The sequence below is a fragment of the Lethenteron reissneri genome, chromosome 12 (assembly GCF_015708825.2).
Source record: "Lethenteron reissneri isolate LAM-NWPU_2019-01 chromosome 12, ASM1570882v1, whole genome shotgun sequence".
NCBI lineage: Eukaryota > Metazoa > Chordata > Hyperoartia > Petromyzontiformes > Petromyzontidae > Lethenteron > Lethenteron reissneri.
In genome coordinates, this window is record NC_083790.1 from 8,616,372 (window position 1) to 8,633,587 (window position 17,216).

Consider the following 17,216-nt stretch of genomic DNA (forward strand, 5'->3'; position numbering starts at 1 on the left):
TTCGTAAAAGAGAATCTCACTCCAGCTATCGTGACTCGTGCTTTTTTGGTGTGTGGTGTCAGCTGATCGAATCTGAGAGCGCGGAGGAGACGTTAAGAAAGAGAAATACTCATAGCCAGTATTTCAACACAGAGGCCTTCAATCGGGGATGTAGCATTAAATGTCAAAGCGTGTACGATTCATCTTTAGCCAACAAAGCCCTTTGCTCTTCCAAAGTCTAATTTAATTATACTTTCTTTCCAGCATGGCCCTTCCCAGTAAGTACAGTATAATAATGGAACTGTTACAAAATAATATATATTTATTTGCTCATTTATCTTCAAATAATTTCAGTGCAGAGCCCACACAAGAACTCCCTGGGGATTAACGAATCCATCCAAGCTCTAATTTTGACCGAATTGTTTCAATGGGATTTGAACCTGCCACAGACAGAGGATGTGTGCATAAGCTTGTACTGATGTGTGGCTGATGCAAATGTGGGACCTTTTTTTGCCAGTATCATAGTTTGAAAAAATATGAAGAGGTTTTACCATTTCTGGCAATAAAATAGGTGTAAAGATGTTCAAACACCAAATAGAAACCTTTTGGCACTCTCTGGTCTGACACTGTTGGGACTAGGCCCTAAAGAAGGCTGTCGCTGGTGTAGAACAATCAGTTTCAAAGACAATGCGATATATTACCAGAGCATGTTTGTTTACATGTTTACCACAAGTCCTGTGTGTGGTTAATCCAGACTTGATTCCTTACAAAATGTTTCTATTTGTTGTTTAAAGATCTTAACACCTGTTTTATTGCCAGAAAGGGTAACACCTATTCTTAATTTTTCTTATGATGTAATTGTGTTTGCAGGGTGACATTGGGCCATTAGGAGGTGAAGGGGAGCCCGGTCTGGAGGGGCCCAGGGTACGTACCCCACAAAGACACGCCAGCACATTGATACAGCTATCGTGCTGTATCTTACTTGATACAGCTATCGTGCTGTATCTTACTTGATACAGCTATCGTGCTGTGACGGTCCACCTGAAGACGGAAGCTTGTGTTGCCTCCGAAACGTCGTGATTTTTATTTGATTTTTATTTTACTTTTATTAATTTAATTTTTTTACCTACGTGACTTTACCGATAAAACCTAAGAATATGAATCCTTGCAGTCACGAAAGCTTCAAATCTAGAAGCACATTGAATGTTGTAGGAGGGCAGCGGGAGATGTGAGTGGGCGGCAGGCTCTCAGCTTCCAAAGCTGCGCTGCTCGAAACAACACAGGGCCGTGTTTGCAAATCCAGGGCCCTTAGTTCAACTCTGGCTCAGACAGGAATCATTAACTTACGCTGCCTTTCCGTACTGCTACAACGTGATCTTTAACCCCACCTTCAAAGTACAGGATTAAGACGCAGAGACCACCTTACACAAGGCAAAAATGCAGACCGGTTTAGACTTTTCTTGGACTAATGAGCAAAGTGCACCCTTATTCCAATGCCAGTTGAGTGTCCTGACACTTGCAGGAAACTTAGATTTGTTATGAGCTCATCAGGATCAAGCCACGGCCTGACCCTGTGCAGCCAAACTGCCCGGTGGCAATAGTGCACGACACCACGAATAGGACACTGCTGATCAGGTGCAGTAAAGATGTCTTGCAACTTCCATTGCAGACATTGCCGCTGCGGCACAGATGCTTGATTTTGACGTTGAAGCAACAGCAGAATGTAGAAGCGCGTCATCTGTTTTTCAAAACGCGCTCGCGTGCGTCCACGGTACCAGCGCGTATTTCACTGGGGCCGTGTGGAGCGCTCCAGATTGATTACAGATGCAGCGGGGCTGCTCATCTCTCGTACATTAGCACGTAATGGCATGTAAATCATCGCAACAAATAGGCCTCACTTGCAGACGCGCCCCGTCCGGCGAGTCATCAGCATCTTTCTTCGCGAGGCGAGGGGTGCTTTTAACACTCGGCAGGCAGGCCATTACAATGAACTTTTTATTTTAGCAGCTATTAAAAAATATTTCTACAATGAAAATCAGTAGCATTACATTTACTGGAGTGTTCCAATGTGACTGTGCCTAGAATCATAAATGCCACATTTCATCTCTTGAGTGTGTTGCATTCATAATGATTTAGCAACGTACTTAATACGGTTTAGGCTTACGTAATATACACACATACAGCATATGCGTTCACACACAGACACGCACACATGTATTAATGTGTACGCCTGTACCTCAGGGATTGCCAGGCCCAGTTGGTGATGATGGACCACAAGGAAAAGATGGAATCAAAGTACGTTGACCCACTGTTGGTGTTATGAAACATTTTTATGCAATGTGGCCCTGTTGCACGCAGGGAAAAGAATATATCTGTATATCAGGTGGTCAGTTTTAGCTCTCCTTGGACAGGCATTTTTGCTGTCTGTGGACAGTCAGCATGGGACCTTTAGCGCTGGCAAGACATGAGACATACAAGTCCCCCGGTGATGGGCACAAGCCTCATAAAAAGGCCACTTGGTGTGTCTTGCATTATCCACTCAATGAGCCCTCCCCGGCCACAAGTCTTTCCGAACCCAACAAAAACAACCTCCCCCAGTTGTACCTCGCTACGTGGCCCGCAGTGTTTTGCAGTGGCTTGGATTATGCCATATCACAATGTGTTTGATTTTATTTTTGTACCATGTGCTGTGGTACAAATGACTTTTGTTGTATATTTATGGGCCTTGTTCTTGTGCTAAACAAAAGGCAGTTTAGGAAATAAAGATATTGACAGTACTCTGAATGAGTAGCTTTAAAGCCCCTTAATGGACAAATGAAAAGTGCGCACGCAGTCTAGCACAGTTCTTAAGCTTAACGAATTAGTAATTGTTCATCCCATTATTGGTGTTTTCCTTTGGATACGTTTCAGCACTAAGCATGCTTAAAATAGCTGTTGGCAAAGCCGATTGTATTTTCCTAAACAGCAAGACTGTGTGGTCTGGGTACAAGAGATGAGACATACATGTCAGCCACGCTGAACAGTAATAAGAGATGATGTGCAATACTCAGCTCCTTCCCTTGCCTGCCTGTTTTAGTCATGCCAGGTTCCATGACTATTGAAACTGGAAATGCATATTTTCCCACCAATGGTGCCTTGTTGCAGCTTTAACCAAAAGGCACATGCCCTCTGCACATTCCCTGTTTGCCCTGTTCAGTTTTGAAGGTGATTGAGCAAGCATATGTGTGTGTATCGATCTCTCTGTCAACCGTCTCTTGGTGCAGGGAGAGAAGGGAGACCTGGGATTGAATGGGGAGGATGGAGAACGGGGCGACATTGGGGACAAGGGAAAAGAAGGAGCTATTGGAGACCCGGGGATTGTGGGCATGAGGGTGAGTTTCCTGTTGCTAAGCTCCTGGTCACACTGCCGCCTGCTTTTCACTTGGATCCAAAACTGGCCTTTCAGGGCACCAAAGGTTCGGGTTTTGGTGGTCTCAGCGCAGCGGGACCTGCTGTTATGTCTGGCAAATGCATTGCCCTGACAACTGATACCAGCTCACCTCCTGACTCCAGCATTGAGATGTCGGCCGAGAATAAATTGCCGCTTTTTAGCGCAAAACTCCTGCTGATGCATAAACAAACGAACGATCTCTCAAAAAAACAACTCTACAGCCAAACGAAAACTTAAGTTGTAATCTCTGTGTTAGTTTTGGAAAATAATTCGCCAGTGCTCCCAGTGCCAAGCTGCTAAAAAAAAAATCCGAACGCCAAACAGCAGCAGATTGTTAGGAACGCGAAAAAACTATACGCAACGCTGCGGAGTGTTGTGCATCGCCAGTAGAATGATGACGGAATCCCCTGGTTTGCTTTTAATCGAGCGTGTGGACTTAAGTTTGTCGGCAAATCGGCATCCAAGCTTTTTCACTATGCCCAGCAAATGCTGGTGTGCTCGTGAATAAGTTGCATGCCTTTGTTCTACATAAATATAATTATACGCATGCAGAAGGAAACCTGAACAGCAGCTAATGTTTCATCCTGACTACTTTTGTCAAGATGCGTCCTTGTTTAAAGCTGTGAATTATTATTTGATATGCTGTTCAATACAATTAGATTTTCCCCTAACATTGTACATCCGTTTGGCAATCTACTGCTGGATAAAGGCCTCCCCGTGCCCATACAGATTGTGGGTGTTATTTGACCATACCTCATTACGCTGGGTTTTTGAAGAAGAGAAAACTGAACGTGAGCGGAAACGTACAGTACAACAATGGATTTTGCTGCACTTGCTCTCTGATGCCCACCACGTAGCCCCACAGCAGCCTATAGCAACCTGCTGTGCATGGTGGCCACCCTCTACCCAGGCTCCATCGTGCTTAGCTTCTGGGATCTCTTCTGAAATCTGAAAAGAGTGGGTGCATTCCGGGTGATTTTTGTTTTCGTTACGTTACACATCACCGTCGATATTTAGACCGTGCTTCCCATGCAGTACACCTCGAGGCGCCCTGTGGCATCTGGAGCCCCCCCCCCCCATTGGCAGCTGTCCCTGTGTGGCACGAGGTGAATGCACCATCGGTAAGAACGTGGGCATGAATCTGCCAGTAGAGAGCAATGTTGCTATGTGGCTGGTCTCCAATTAGGTAATTTGCAAGTGATTTATGAAATTTGGACCATGACTGCTGTACACATGGTCATTTCTTTTTAAAATTCCGCCACGGGATCTTCAACACCGACTGTGAAGCAGGTGGTCTGTGGTGATCAAGTTCAAGTTCATTGATTAGGTATAGCCCTGTGAGCCATTCGGCTCTTGAATCGGGTGCAACCGCAACAAACAAAAAAACATGGAACAAAAAACATCTTAAAGTGAATATGTGACTAAGTGCAAACAGAAAATCCAAGAAAAGACAGCAAAATATTGCAGAAAAAAACACCGTACACCAACGCTGTGTGCAAAAATCCCAGTGGGATGCAAGTCAAACAACAACAACAACAACCACAAGACAACTTAGATTACGGTTATTACACTCACAGTATTAACCAGGGCAGCTGTCAGGCTCGAACCGCGAACCTCTGCAACAAGCGGCAAACGTGCTGCCGCTCGGTCCCCTGTAAACCGCTAATAAATGGAATTTGCCACTGGGCACCTTCCTTATTTTACAGGGAATGGAAGGGAAGCTGGGAAAACTCGGCGAAAGAGGAAAACCGGGGAAGAAAGTGAGTGTTCCAAAAATAAACACACCCACAGGCAGATGCGTCTTAGATCATACAGCAGTAGTGGTTCATTTGCCTGAATAATTTTTTTACATATAAGTTACCATTTCTCATGAAAAAAAACTCACTGCAGAAGATCCTTGCACCGGCTTATCAGCCGAATTCTATTCCATCCATTATTTCTATTGCTATTTTTAAAACGAGCTCCCGAAAAAATTGCAATATTCATTTGAACAAACTTGCAGCAACAGTTGAAACTCGGCCAAGAGCATCACAACTCACTTGTGAGCTCATCGATCACAGACAAGGCGTGCCTTACTGCTGGCTGCTGCCGCCGCTGCTGACAAGCTGCAGCGTACATCATGGTGCCCGTCCAGTTTTGAGTTTGCGTTTCTTTTGGCTGGCTGGCTGGCTCGTGTCAGGGCGACAAGGGAGCAATGGGTCACATCGGAGAACCAGGAAAAGCGGGCCAGTCTGGCAGCAAAGGAAACCAGGGCCCTGTTGGGGCACGAGGATCAAGAGGTCCTGTGGTAAGTTGGACGTGTGCAGCACATTCTGAAATCCATTTCTGGATGAGGGCCTCCCCATGCTGTGTGGATCGGGTCGGGGGACATAAAACAGTTTAACAACATAGTTTTTTTCTGTGCTCCCACAATATAGACCCTTAGCAGCCTATAACAACCTATTTTATGCATGGTAGTTTCCTATAAAAGCATTATCCAGGCTCAGACCTGCTTAGCACATTCCACGTGATTTGTTCATAGGCTTCTTGGTTCTTTCGGTAAAGTCACGTAGAAGGGAAATAATAAAATAATAAAAATACAACATAATAAAATAATTATTTCCCTTCTACGTGACTTTACAGAAAGAACCAAGAAGATGAATCTCTGCAGTCACGAAAGCTTTAAATCGAAATGTTCATAGGCTGTGTCAAGTTTTGAGATATATTTTCTTTATTACATTTAAATGGGCCTCTGATGTAATATTGCTCATCTTGAGTCTGGGTGGCCTAGAGAGGCCAATACACTATGATGTCCTCTTTGAACCACACTAAAAAAGTTTTGCCTGTCTGCAACCTGACCTGACCCAGACCCTCACCTTGGTGACTATGTTGACAATGATAGTAATAATATTAACAACCATAATGCACAGCAGAAATATAATGACATGAGCGTGTGGCGCCTTATGAAAGGGAACTTTGCTGTCCAGTAGCAAAAATGTGAACAAGCCCAGCGGCATTTCTGAAAAATGGCTTGGCCCCTACACGCGGCTTTTCCTTGGCCAGATTCGTATGGAAAATTACCCGTGGCGACGATAACCACTGACTCCTAGAGGCATGGGGCCTCCTTGCCAATGAGGTTTATATAGATATATAAATGGAGCCTCCCTACACGAATGAATGTGCACAAGAAGTAAATAATTAAGAAGTTAAAGACGCGTTCAAGATTTACTGCCCCCGATAAAACATTACAGATGCTCTTGGCACCCTCGCGTACGTTTCTCAGTGCACAGTCCAAGGGTGAGCAAGGCATGAAAATCTCTGCTTGGTATTGATGATATGGGAAAACAAGGACGCCTGTCCGATGAACTCAGTGGCCACTGGAGGGCAGCATCCTTACAAAGCGTGAACACTTGGGACGTAAACTAAAAACTTTTTTCTTCTTGGTTCTTTCGGCAAAGTCACGTAGAGGGGAAATAATAAAATAATGAAAATAAAACATAAAATAATTTTCACGACGTTTCGGCCACAACGCAAGCAGCCGTCCTCAGGTGAAGACCAGGTCTGTCGGGGAGACAGCGTCTGAATGAAACACCACCATGCTTGGAGCGTATATTTAAGCTGGGTTGGACGGCTGCTTGCGTTGTGGCCGAAACGTCGTGAGAATTATTTTATTATGTTTTATTTTTATTATTTTATTATTTCCCTTCTACGTGACTTTACCGAAAGAACCAAGAAGATGAATCCCTGCAGTCACGAAAGCTTCAAATCGAAAAAAAAAACTTTTTGTTATTCAACCAAGTAAGACACACTGAGCAATATGGTTCTTTTTTCAGAAGCGACGTGGCCAAAAATGATAGCTGAACAAAGTGGGTTATCACGTGGAAATTTAAAGCACCAAAACATTAGCAAAACGTGTTTCTAAAATGTGGAGGGAAAAACCAGAGGACCCGGAGAAAAATGCACACGACCACAGGGAGAACATGCAAACTCCAAATATACATGCTTCAGGGTCAGGATCGAACCCACGACCTCCTGCGCACCAGGCGAGGCAGCCAACATCTCGCCATCGCGGCGCCAAGAGTTGCCATCCAAAGATTAGCCACCCCCCTCTGAAATCCGATGTTGCAATTCATGGTCATGGCTTGATTTAAGAATATACAATTTTTTTTATAAGAATACAAATACCTTGTACTGAATGGTAGCACTTCTAGACGCTGCGGGGGTCACCATGTGAACCTATGTTATGAATTTTTTTAAAAATCTATGTATTTTCTCATTGCCAAGTCGATGCATACATCACGCACTTAAGAATTAATGTTTTCTATGATTCGATGCATCATTGCACCCCTAACGAACAACTTGTAGATGTTGTGGGTTTGCTCTAACACACTGGTGTGCTGAACTAAATCTTGACTTAAAGCTTTCGTGACTGCAGGAATACATATTATATGGGTCTTTCGGTAAAGCCACGTAGATAGAAAAATAAAAAAAATATCACGACGTTTCGATCGCAACACAAGCAATCGTCTGAAGACGATTGCTAAAGACGATTTCAGTCTACGTGGCTTTACCGAAAGACCCATAGAATATGTGCAGAACTAGAAATTCATCGGCTCGTTTTGTTTACTTTAATAATTGGATGTATCGGATGGTGGCGGGATTCAACGACACGTTTATATTTTCGCGATCTAACCCAAAAAGCTCTATTGTGGATTAGATTGGTCGCGAAAGCCTACTGCGTGTTAAACCTCTTGTTTGTACAACTCGTAAGAGCGGTCTCTCACCTTGCCGCTGATGGAGTGGCGGCCGGGTAACACCGCTGCTGTGCCTTACGCCGCAGGGCGCCCCCGGTGCAATGGGAGCCGAAGGAGAGGACGGCCTCCCGGGGTACCCGGTAATGCTTGCGCTGCTCTTCCCTTCCGCGTCCGTCCACGCGGAATTTTGTGAAATAATATAATAGTTTTCGTAATGGTGAGAAAGAATGAAGTTGGCGGCAAATAGAATCGGTGACGAGGAAATGTATTCTGTGGATCTCAAATCATTCACGTGACGCCGCACGTGGAACGGCGAGTGGTTTTATTTGGGGGGGGGGGCGGGTTTCTTCCGCCTCCATTTGGTGGTCATGAAATTCTGTTAAATCCATTTAAACATTTTATCACGATAGTAAAACCTTGGATTGCGAATAACTTGGTCTGCGAGTGTTTTGCAAGACGAACAAATTTTTTTTATAAATATTAATTAGATAAACGAGCGAGGTCTTGCAATACGAGTAGTACGTGTATACGCTTTGTCTGCCGAGCGTCACGTGATCACAACTGATATACGAGTGCTTTGGATTACAAACACGTTTCCGGTACGAATTATGCTCGCAATCCAAGGTTTTACTGTATTTATCAAATTGTGTCACAGAAATTAGGAAATGTATTACAGTATTGATTTGTATTTACACACATCAATATTTTGTTTCATTTTACGTGTTCTTTTTTCAGTTGTATATTATTTATATATGATCGTTTTTTTCTTAGGGTCACCAAGGACCCATTGGCCCTTCTGGGCCACCGGGCATTAAGGGCGAGAAGGTAAACGTTCAATACTTAATCTCCCTGTTTCATCATTCGTAACAATTTAACAATGCAACTATTAAAGAAGTTTCAAATTTATGTTATTAACCAGGCTGCCAACTTAAGAGTGACCCGGAGCATTTGTCTGACAGTAGGAGGTGTGCAATGACTGCTCTTATGTGAATAACCCCCATTGAGTTATTGGCAGGTAATTTTCCACCCTTGGGAACGACTTTAGGAGATCTCTAATGTCCACTGTGAAGCGGACGGCGTGTAGTATCATCACAGCCATGAACCTCTGCGACAAGCGGCAAATGTGCCTTCCACGAGGCCACGTCAAAGCCCCTAAGAAGGTTATGGCCTTGAACACAGGTGCATGTAAAGGATGCTAGGAATTTCATAGCGAGATCGTGTAAGCAACTTGGAAGTTGAGAAAAAAAACCTGAAGAGGGATTGTTGTTGTAGGTGTCATCAGGAAGAGGTTGTAATGATTGAGATAGTTACGTGTGAGGACAGGTGACCGAGGCAGACATTGGAGTTGGCGACACACTTTGAATGTCAGGTGTTGACTCCACTGCAAGCGAGGGATCTAGCGGGAGTAGCAGGACGCGAGAGCGAGGTTCGTGGTGGCACCCGTGGCTTCGGCCTTGCTGCGCCGCATCAAGGCCTTGCGTTCTCGACAAAACAACTTCGGCGCCTGCCCTCTCCTTCCCCCACCTCTCTTGTGTGTATTAAAATAATAATAGAATGGCCGACCCCGTGAGATTCCAACAATAGGGTGTCTGCAATTAAGGACTTGTAATGTCGGCCAGTGTGTTTATTGTTGAAGCGTACCATGTGTTGGAAAATGTCAATACAGAAAAAAACAACTTCAGCGGCAGTGCTCATACGTATCGTGCTCCCCTCCCCCCCCCCCCCCCCCCCCCCCCCCGATGCCTATGCATGTGCAGTAATGTCGTCTGTGTATGCTGCGGGTTTTGCATGTTTAACCAGGGACAGGCAGGCGAGCCCGGAACACAGTTTGGCCCCCCTGGACCAAAAGGCCTCATGGTACAAACGCAAGTTGGGCACAGTCACAGAGTAATAGTGGAATTTGACACAGTCGTACGTGACACGCGTGACACTGCACTCACGGTTTCGCCACACTGCCAGCAGTTGACAAACGCACAACGGGCGGTCACAATGTTTTTAAGAATGTGATATGAAAAAGGGCCATTACCCAAAATGTTGCCTATTATACATTTTTCTGCCAAGGCCACAGTGTTATTGACGAACGTGTTGAGTTATTTTTCTATAAGAATGGGGATGCTAAAATGGCAAGCTACGGTGCACACTTAATTTATTTTTCAACACACAAACAGTCTTACCTAACAATGTCCTTTACTCATGTCGGAAAGCAGCACTGAGTCTTAAGCCTCTTTCTCAGAAGGGACCTGCAGTGAAATGTTTGCCCATGTCCATTAATGAGCACTTGGCATGCAGGAGGAATCAGGGGTATCTGGAGAAAATACATGCATATAAGGGGGTAACACTCAGATTGTGTCATTATATTTTATAATGCATCGGGATTTTCGACCTACTTTATGAACGGGAGATTTGCACGTAAGTGGAAACTGGAGTTCCTGTTAAAATCAATGCATATGGGAATATCATGCAAAAGTCCACACAGATAAGTCCAGGGCCCCACTTGCTGTAATGCCATCAGCTGTCCACCTCACAGACCAGTGGGTATTGAAGTTTCATAAATATAGCGTTAGGTAATGTATCATATATTTGGTACTTAAAAATGGAGATTTGATAACAAGCCTAATAATTGGTATAATTCTCAGAACATTTTTACCACTGCCCTTCATACCAAAATGGGATCGCTTTTTTCATGGCTTACCTACACATTTATGGTTGGAATGCTGATTTACTGGACTTGAGCGTGCAAACTTTAACATCATTAAAACATCATTAAAACATGTCACTTGCAGGGCCCAGTCGGGCCTCCCGGAGAGAAGGGAGAACCTGGCGATGTCGGATACCCAGTAAGTAACCTCCTTCGTCTCTTCCTCCAAGTTCCTCTCACCTTTATCAATTCAAGAAAAATATTAATTATTATATATTACACATTCGATAGTTCTGTTTGTCGCTGGCTGCTTGGCGTTTTCGGCTTTTGGGCCTCTACTTGGCGAAAGTACAGGCCTCATCAATCACGCCACTGGTTCACCATTATATAATGTGGTCATTGCTTTCCACATCAGTACCTGCATATCTGTCTCCAATGAAAGGCCCTCTCATTTCAATATAGCAGGGTTTTGCAAATTCCAGAATTCATAATCCACCTCAGTCAGCAATTGCATGTTAACAAATTCCAGCATTAACTTACAATACAGTTGTTAAACGTGCCTGTTGATTGCTAAAAGCGTGGCAGCCAAAGAGTGAAGGAACACTGAGATTAGATAATGTGTGAGAGTAAGATGGATTGTGACATCACAGAACCACGAGGGATGATGATGACAGAGGGAGACTTTCATTCAGCAGTGGAACGAGCATGGCCTCTAAATAAATCTTTGCGGAGACTTGTATGGACAGTAGGATGTAGAAAACTGATACAGTAGGTTTAATTCTCAGTTGTGAAATTTTGCACTCAAATTGGTGACCAGTCTGAGACCATCCACTCACTATGTAGTACTTGAGGACTCAGTATAATCAGTGGTGGCTGCCCAGCATCAATAATGCCATCTCAATTCTCTGACATCTGAGCGACATGCTTACCTCAAAATTAAATCATATTTAAGTCTAGAAACCAATGGTTCTTTTGAATCATTGATTTCCAGCAGAATTTGTTTGACCAAACCATGCCCACTGCATCAGTCTCAACTTCTATGGGTCTCACCAACAGGGTGTGGCCTCATGGGACCTCCTTTGCCAGTACCAAAATATACTAATAGGGTTTTTCCCCTTTTTTCTGGCAACAAAACTGACACATTTTGCAAGGAATCAAGAAAGCTGTCTCTGGTGTGGACCAATCAGTTTCAAAGACAATGCATAAATTAGCAGAGTATTGTTTTTTGTTTGCATTTGACTGCAAGTATTGTGGTTAATGTAAGCATGATTCCTTGCAAAAGGTGTCAGTTTTGTTGCCAGAAAAAAGGGGAAAACCCCTATTAGGGAGTGGCCTATTAAGTAAGTGCTGCTGGTTTGCCTGGTGCTACAGGAGGGAGCAATCCACAAATGCAATGGGGTGCTTCAGCGCAGCACATCCGTCGTCAAATTTTACAATAAAAATAAAGAATCCGGTGCTCGTGATACATCTAGCTTGTTTCCACGAGCCACAGACCCGAGTGCATAGTGCAGTTGGTCATTCCGCCGTCACCGCTTTCCTTGTGTTTTTAGACAAGCACGAGTTGAATGCCATTATGGGCCAGAGCCAGAATTCTCCAGGCCGATTTTGCTTCTCGGGGGGGGGGAGGTGGGGGCTGGGCAGAATTCCCTACATCAAATTTCTGGCCGAGTGGAAATGCATCGTCATCACCGAACATGCCAATGAAATATGTAGTAGGTGATGGTACCATATTTTTTATTTTTTTATTCTAACATTTTATTTCATCACCAATTCAGTATTGACCTTTGGCCCTGGGGAAGTCTTATTCGGCAGTGAAATGCCGCTTTCTTTGAGCCAACGTGAATTTCCCTTCGACTCGAGTTCAGACCAACTCGGGTGCACCCTTGCCAACTCAGGTTGGTTGTCCATGGAAACGAGGTAAATGCGTGCTTGTTGTTAACTGCAGGGCCAGCGCGGCTTTGACGGATCACGGGGAGCCAGGGGGGAGCAGGGTCCCATCGTAAGTCGCACCGCCAACAGCACTATTCCACAGCACGGCACCACTCGCGGTGTTTACAACGTGTTCCATATCCGGCTTCACCGAAATCATCGTTCTTAAGTTCATTTCTCCTTTTACGATCACCACAAGCAGTGTATATTGCTCTTAGTGTGCTCATAAGCTTGCTTGTTTGTTGCAGGGTGAGCCGGGAGAGCGGGGATATCCAGGACCAAAAGGACCAAAAGGGTACGAGGTGAGTACCTTCCCAAACAATACCTGCAATGTGCTGACAAGATAAACGACAGTTTTAAATTGTATGCCTAATGGTTTTTTTTGTGTGCAGTCAGGCGCAGACCATCCGTTGCTTAATAATGGGTGGCTGCCCGTTTTTACACCCAGGTTCTCATACTCTTAGGTTTTTTCGGTAAAGTCACGTAGGTAAAAAATAAGAATAAAATAAAATAATAAATCACGACGTTTCGGAGGCAACACAAGTCTCCGTCTTCAGGTGGGACCGTCACAGCTAAATTTACTGTATCAAGTGAAAAGAAATCCTAAAGACAAGATCTTAAATACTAGTTAAGGGGAGGGGGGAGGGACTTATCTAAATGTGTCAATCAGGGACTGGGAGGGTGGGGGGGGAGTTAGTGGGCGGGGCTAGAAGGGAAGGAACAAGATGCACCCTTTTTAAATCCTTTATATTAAGTTCGCATGCTTGCTTGCTTGCGTGCTTGCGTGCTTACTTGCTTACGACCGTGCAAATCTTTCGGTCGTTTTTTAACCCACTTCCCGTGATCCAATCGAGCTGACATTTTCCACACAGACTCGTTGTGCCAGACAATTAATGTTCGTGAAAAAAAAATCCCAAAATGTTACACTTTTTAGGCAAAAAAAATGTATTTTACATTTATTCAAATAGAACTCATTCTTGGCTTTGGCTGAACGTCACAGTATAAGAGCCCAGAGCGTAACCCCTCCACAGGCCGTGGCAGAGTAGCGCAGTTGGTAGCACCCTCGCTTCCCATGCCAAAGGTCGCGGGATCGATCCCCGCGTCCTCCACAGGCGAATATATTTTTAAATCCTTTATATTAAGTTCGCTGCCACGCATATAAAGGATTTATAGTGAAAAACTTTGTTTTTACGGGTTATACTTATTTCTGGCAACAAAACTGACACCTTTTGCAAGGAATCATGCTTACATTAACCACAATACTTGCAGTCAAATGCAAACAAAAAACAATACTCTGATAATGTATGCATTGTCTTTGAAACTGATTATTGTGGTTAATGTAAGCATGATTCCTTGCAAAAGGTGTCAGTTTTGTTGCCAGAAAAAAGGGGAAAATCCCTATTAGTATATTTTGATACTGGCAAAGGAGGTCCCATGATGAAGATGCACCTCGGCAAGCTTATCTAGGTACAAAAGCCCAAAATATCAGCAATGTTAAACCCAGATTTTCATTCATTCTCATGAGTCTTACCTGGCCATTGTGGGCTTCTTGAGCCACTCGGTCATCTCCAGCTGCTGTCCTGTATTGGCAGCTTGAGAGGCTTGAAGCTCAGTTCCACCATGAGCTCTGAGCTGTCACGTGGACCTCGGCTCAAGATGCAACTTGGCCACCCCGTGTGTGCCATGTGCAAGCCAAGTGACTACTGCTTTCTCGTCTTCTTGGTTCTTTCGGTAAAGTCACGTAGAAGGGAAATAATAAAATAAAAAAAATATAACATAATAAAATAATATAATTATTATTATATTATTAGAGAAAGCAGTCGTCACTTGGCTTGCACATGGCACACACGGGGTGGCCAATAATTATTTTGTTTTATTTTTATTCTTTTATTATAAAAATAAAACATAATAAAATAATAATTATATTATTTTATTATGTTTTCTTTTTTTCTTTTATTATTTCCCTTCTATGTGACTTTACCGAAAAAACCAAGAAGATTAATCCTTGCAGTCACGAAAGCTTTAAATCGAGACTGCTTTCTCGTCTGAAAATCCTATTATTGCATTACCTCACATTCATGGCAGTGTTATCCAAATGCCTTTACCCACAGGGCACGAAGGGCAAAGCTGGTACACCAGGAACTCAAGGAAAAGCCGGACTTACGGTACGTTGTTGTAGTCCTGCAGTATTGCCTGTTAAGTTTGTTTACTTCTGTCATCATAACAATAATCATCATCAGGAGCAGCAGCTTGGATGAAGGCCTCTCCATATATGATGCCACCATCCCTCTTACGGTCCTGCGAATGTAATCCCCAGGGGCGTGTTTCCTCCGCTGGCTGCCATTCCTTCGCCAATCTCGTCCAAAGGCTATCATCTCTTTTCGCAATGTTTGCTGCCAAAAACCCACTTTTGGTAACAGTCAACGAGATGTCTCCGATGTGTTTTTTCGAGACGGTATTTGTTGCTGAATTCCTTCTCAGAGGCCATGTTGACTTTTTTCATTGCTGTATTTATTGTAATAGATTTTTTTTTTACGTGACCTGTTGCAAATGTTGTGTTTTAAATTTTATAGTTTTTCTGTTTCGTTGATGAAACCAGATTTAAGAGCATCTTAGCCCACAGGGTAATTACTACTATAATAGCCCAGAAATGTGTGTCGTGACGTCACTCCACATGGTGCCCCCCCCCCACCCAGCCTCAGTCAAACGAGACAGAACCTCCAATGGCAGATTTGTGTTGTGCGACCGTGCGTGACTTTTGCAATCTGGGAACATTGAGGTAACAAAACAGGTGTCAATTGGCATCTTAGCCTGGACTCCCCTTGGTCAACTCAGCCTGAAGTTCGTACATAGTGTCAGCTATAAACATCGGCATTTAGGTGACAAAGGCAGTTGGGAGCACATTTTACTGTACACACAATCCAACTTATGGCACTCAGTCCAAATTTCTAAATTAGATCAATTACTCTCAAATTACTGAATTTGGATAACACCATTTCGCAACATCACCTTCTACTGGCAGACTAATGCCCATTTGAAAGGCCAGTCCAGTGTACATCTTGTACCGCACAGGTACAGCTTCTGCTGGAGTTCACCTTGACTAGAATGCAGCAGGACATGGGAATGGTTGAGATGAAGATGGTTTAAATAGCTGGCTGGTGGTGGCGCATGCCTGTAATTCACCACTGTGGAGGAAAGGGTTGATGGATCGCAGAAATTTTGTGAAACTCCCTTTCCGTGGTTTGAGGTACCAAACCCTGGCTCACCAGGAGAAGAAAGTTCAGAAAAGCATTTTGACTCCACCTGTTGCGTCTGTATGAGATAGAGTTTTTCCCGCTCACACGTGTGGCTTTTCTCTGGGTGCTCCAGTTTCCTCCCACATGTAAGTGCTCATTTATTGGCCGATAACACCTGAATATATAGCGGAGCGCAGGAGCTCAGGAAATTGTTGGCGCTGGCTCGCCACAGAGCTGCCATTCTGCTTGTATCTGATTCATCGTGCCACTGACGCATTATTTCTCTTCGAGAGCGAGCGAATAATGTGCGTGTTTCAAGTTGAAATTATTATTATTATGTAAGTCACATTGAGTTGCTGAGGCATTTATGTGCCTCTAAAATGCAAATCTCTTACCCCTTAAATCCTAACTTGAACCTACGACGTGTAACGGATAAGTGTGCGAACGAAGCTTGTTTCTGTCTCTTTGTCCTTTGCACAGGGTCCGGTCGGGCCCCATGGGCCACGGGGATTGCCGGGCTGGCCCGGGCCGGATGGTGAGAGAGGGCTCGAGGGCGCGCCAGGCAAGGACGGGAAACCGGGACCGCCCGTAAGTGCCTCTCCCTCACGACAACCACGCAGCTTTTCTGAGACCCCAGCGCAAGAAAATTTGAAACGCCGTAATGACGTTTTCGCTACGGCTCACGAGATTATTGAACAGTGACGTGACGAAGGTGTGGAGCGGTGGGTGCCCCAGTAAACGTTGGGCCAACCTTGATCCAATGTTGGTCCAACGGTTCCAGCCACGCGCCAATATAGTATGTTTACCGGCGCAGTGTTTAGCGCAGAAAGCTGAATTTGTGTCCTGGTCAAGGCCAACATCAGTGGGGAGCGATGTCAAGACCACTTTCCACTTCACCAACCCATACTGACCAGCATGATGAAGTATGGCCAAACGATTCACCATTACTACAACCGCATAAAGAGACCATCATCCGGCAGTGGGTTGACAATGGGCTGAAGACTATTATCGTATTATTATTAATACTACTAAAACACTGGAATTGCAGAATTTGATGTCAACAAATTCATACCTTGGTGGTTGTTGATCGTTATTGAACATTCACTTCTCACTTTTCTAAGCTATTGCTAAATGTTCTTGGATATCTGTTGAGTATTTCAAGAAAATTCTTTCATAGTTTTTGTGCTTTTAAGGTGATAATTATATTGCTTTGCAGCATTTTGTGGTTTTTCAGAATGTGTGATTGATGGTACTCTTCCTTATTTGCGGCT

At 44.1% G+C, this 17,216-nt stretch overlaps 1 protein-coding gene across 4 annotated transcripts in view; it reads left to right on the forward strand.

Annotated features, from left to right (window-relative positions):
• Nucleotides 1–17,216, forward strand: part of COL24A1 (collagen type XXIV alpha 1 chain) — a 159,907-nt gene that overhangs the window by 122,626 nt on the left and 20,065 nt on the right. For all 4 annotated transcript variants that reach the window (XM_061550648.1, XM_061550651.1, XM_061550649.1 and 1 more), the window contains 13 exons: nt 850–903; nt 2,221–2,274; nt 3,243–3,350; nt 5,116–5,169; nt 5,589–5,696; nt 8,229–8,282; nt 8,914–8,967; nt 9,943–9,999; nt 10,926–10,979; nt 12,726–12,779; nt 12,958–13,011; nt 14,821–14,874; nt 16,426–16,533. In XM_061550648.1, the coding sequence (XP_061406632.1) occupies nt 850–903; nt 2,221–2,274; nt 3,243–3,350; nt 5,116–5,169; nt 5,589–5,696; nt 8,229–8,282; nt 8,914–8,967; nt 9,943–9,999; nt 10,926–10,979; nt 12,726–12,779; nt 12,958–13,011; nt 14,821–14,874; nt 16,426–16,533 (867 nt within the window). The remainder of the gene's footprint in view (nt 1–849; nt 904–2,220; nt 2,275–3,242; nt 3,351–5,115; nt 5,170–5,588; nt 5,697–8,228; nt 8,283–8,913; nt 8,968–9,942; nt 10,000–10,925; nt 10,980–12,725; nt 12,780–12,957; nt 13,012–14,820; nt 14,875–16,425; nt 16,534–17,216) is intronic.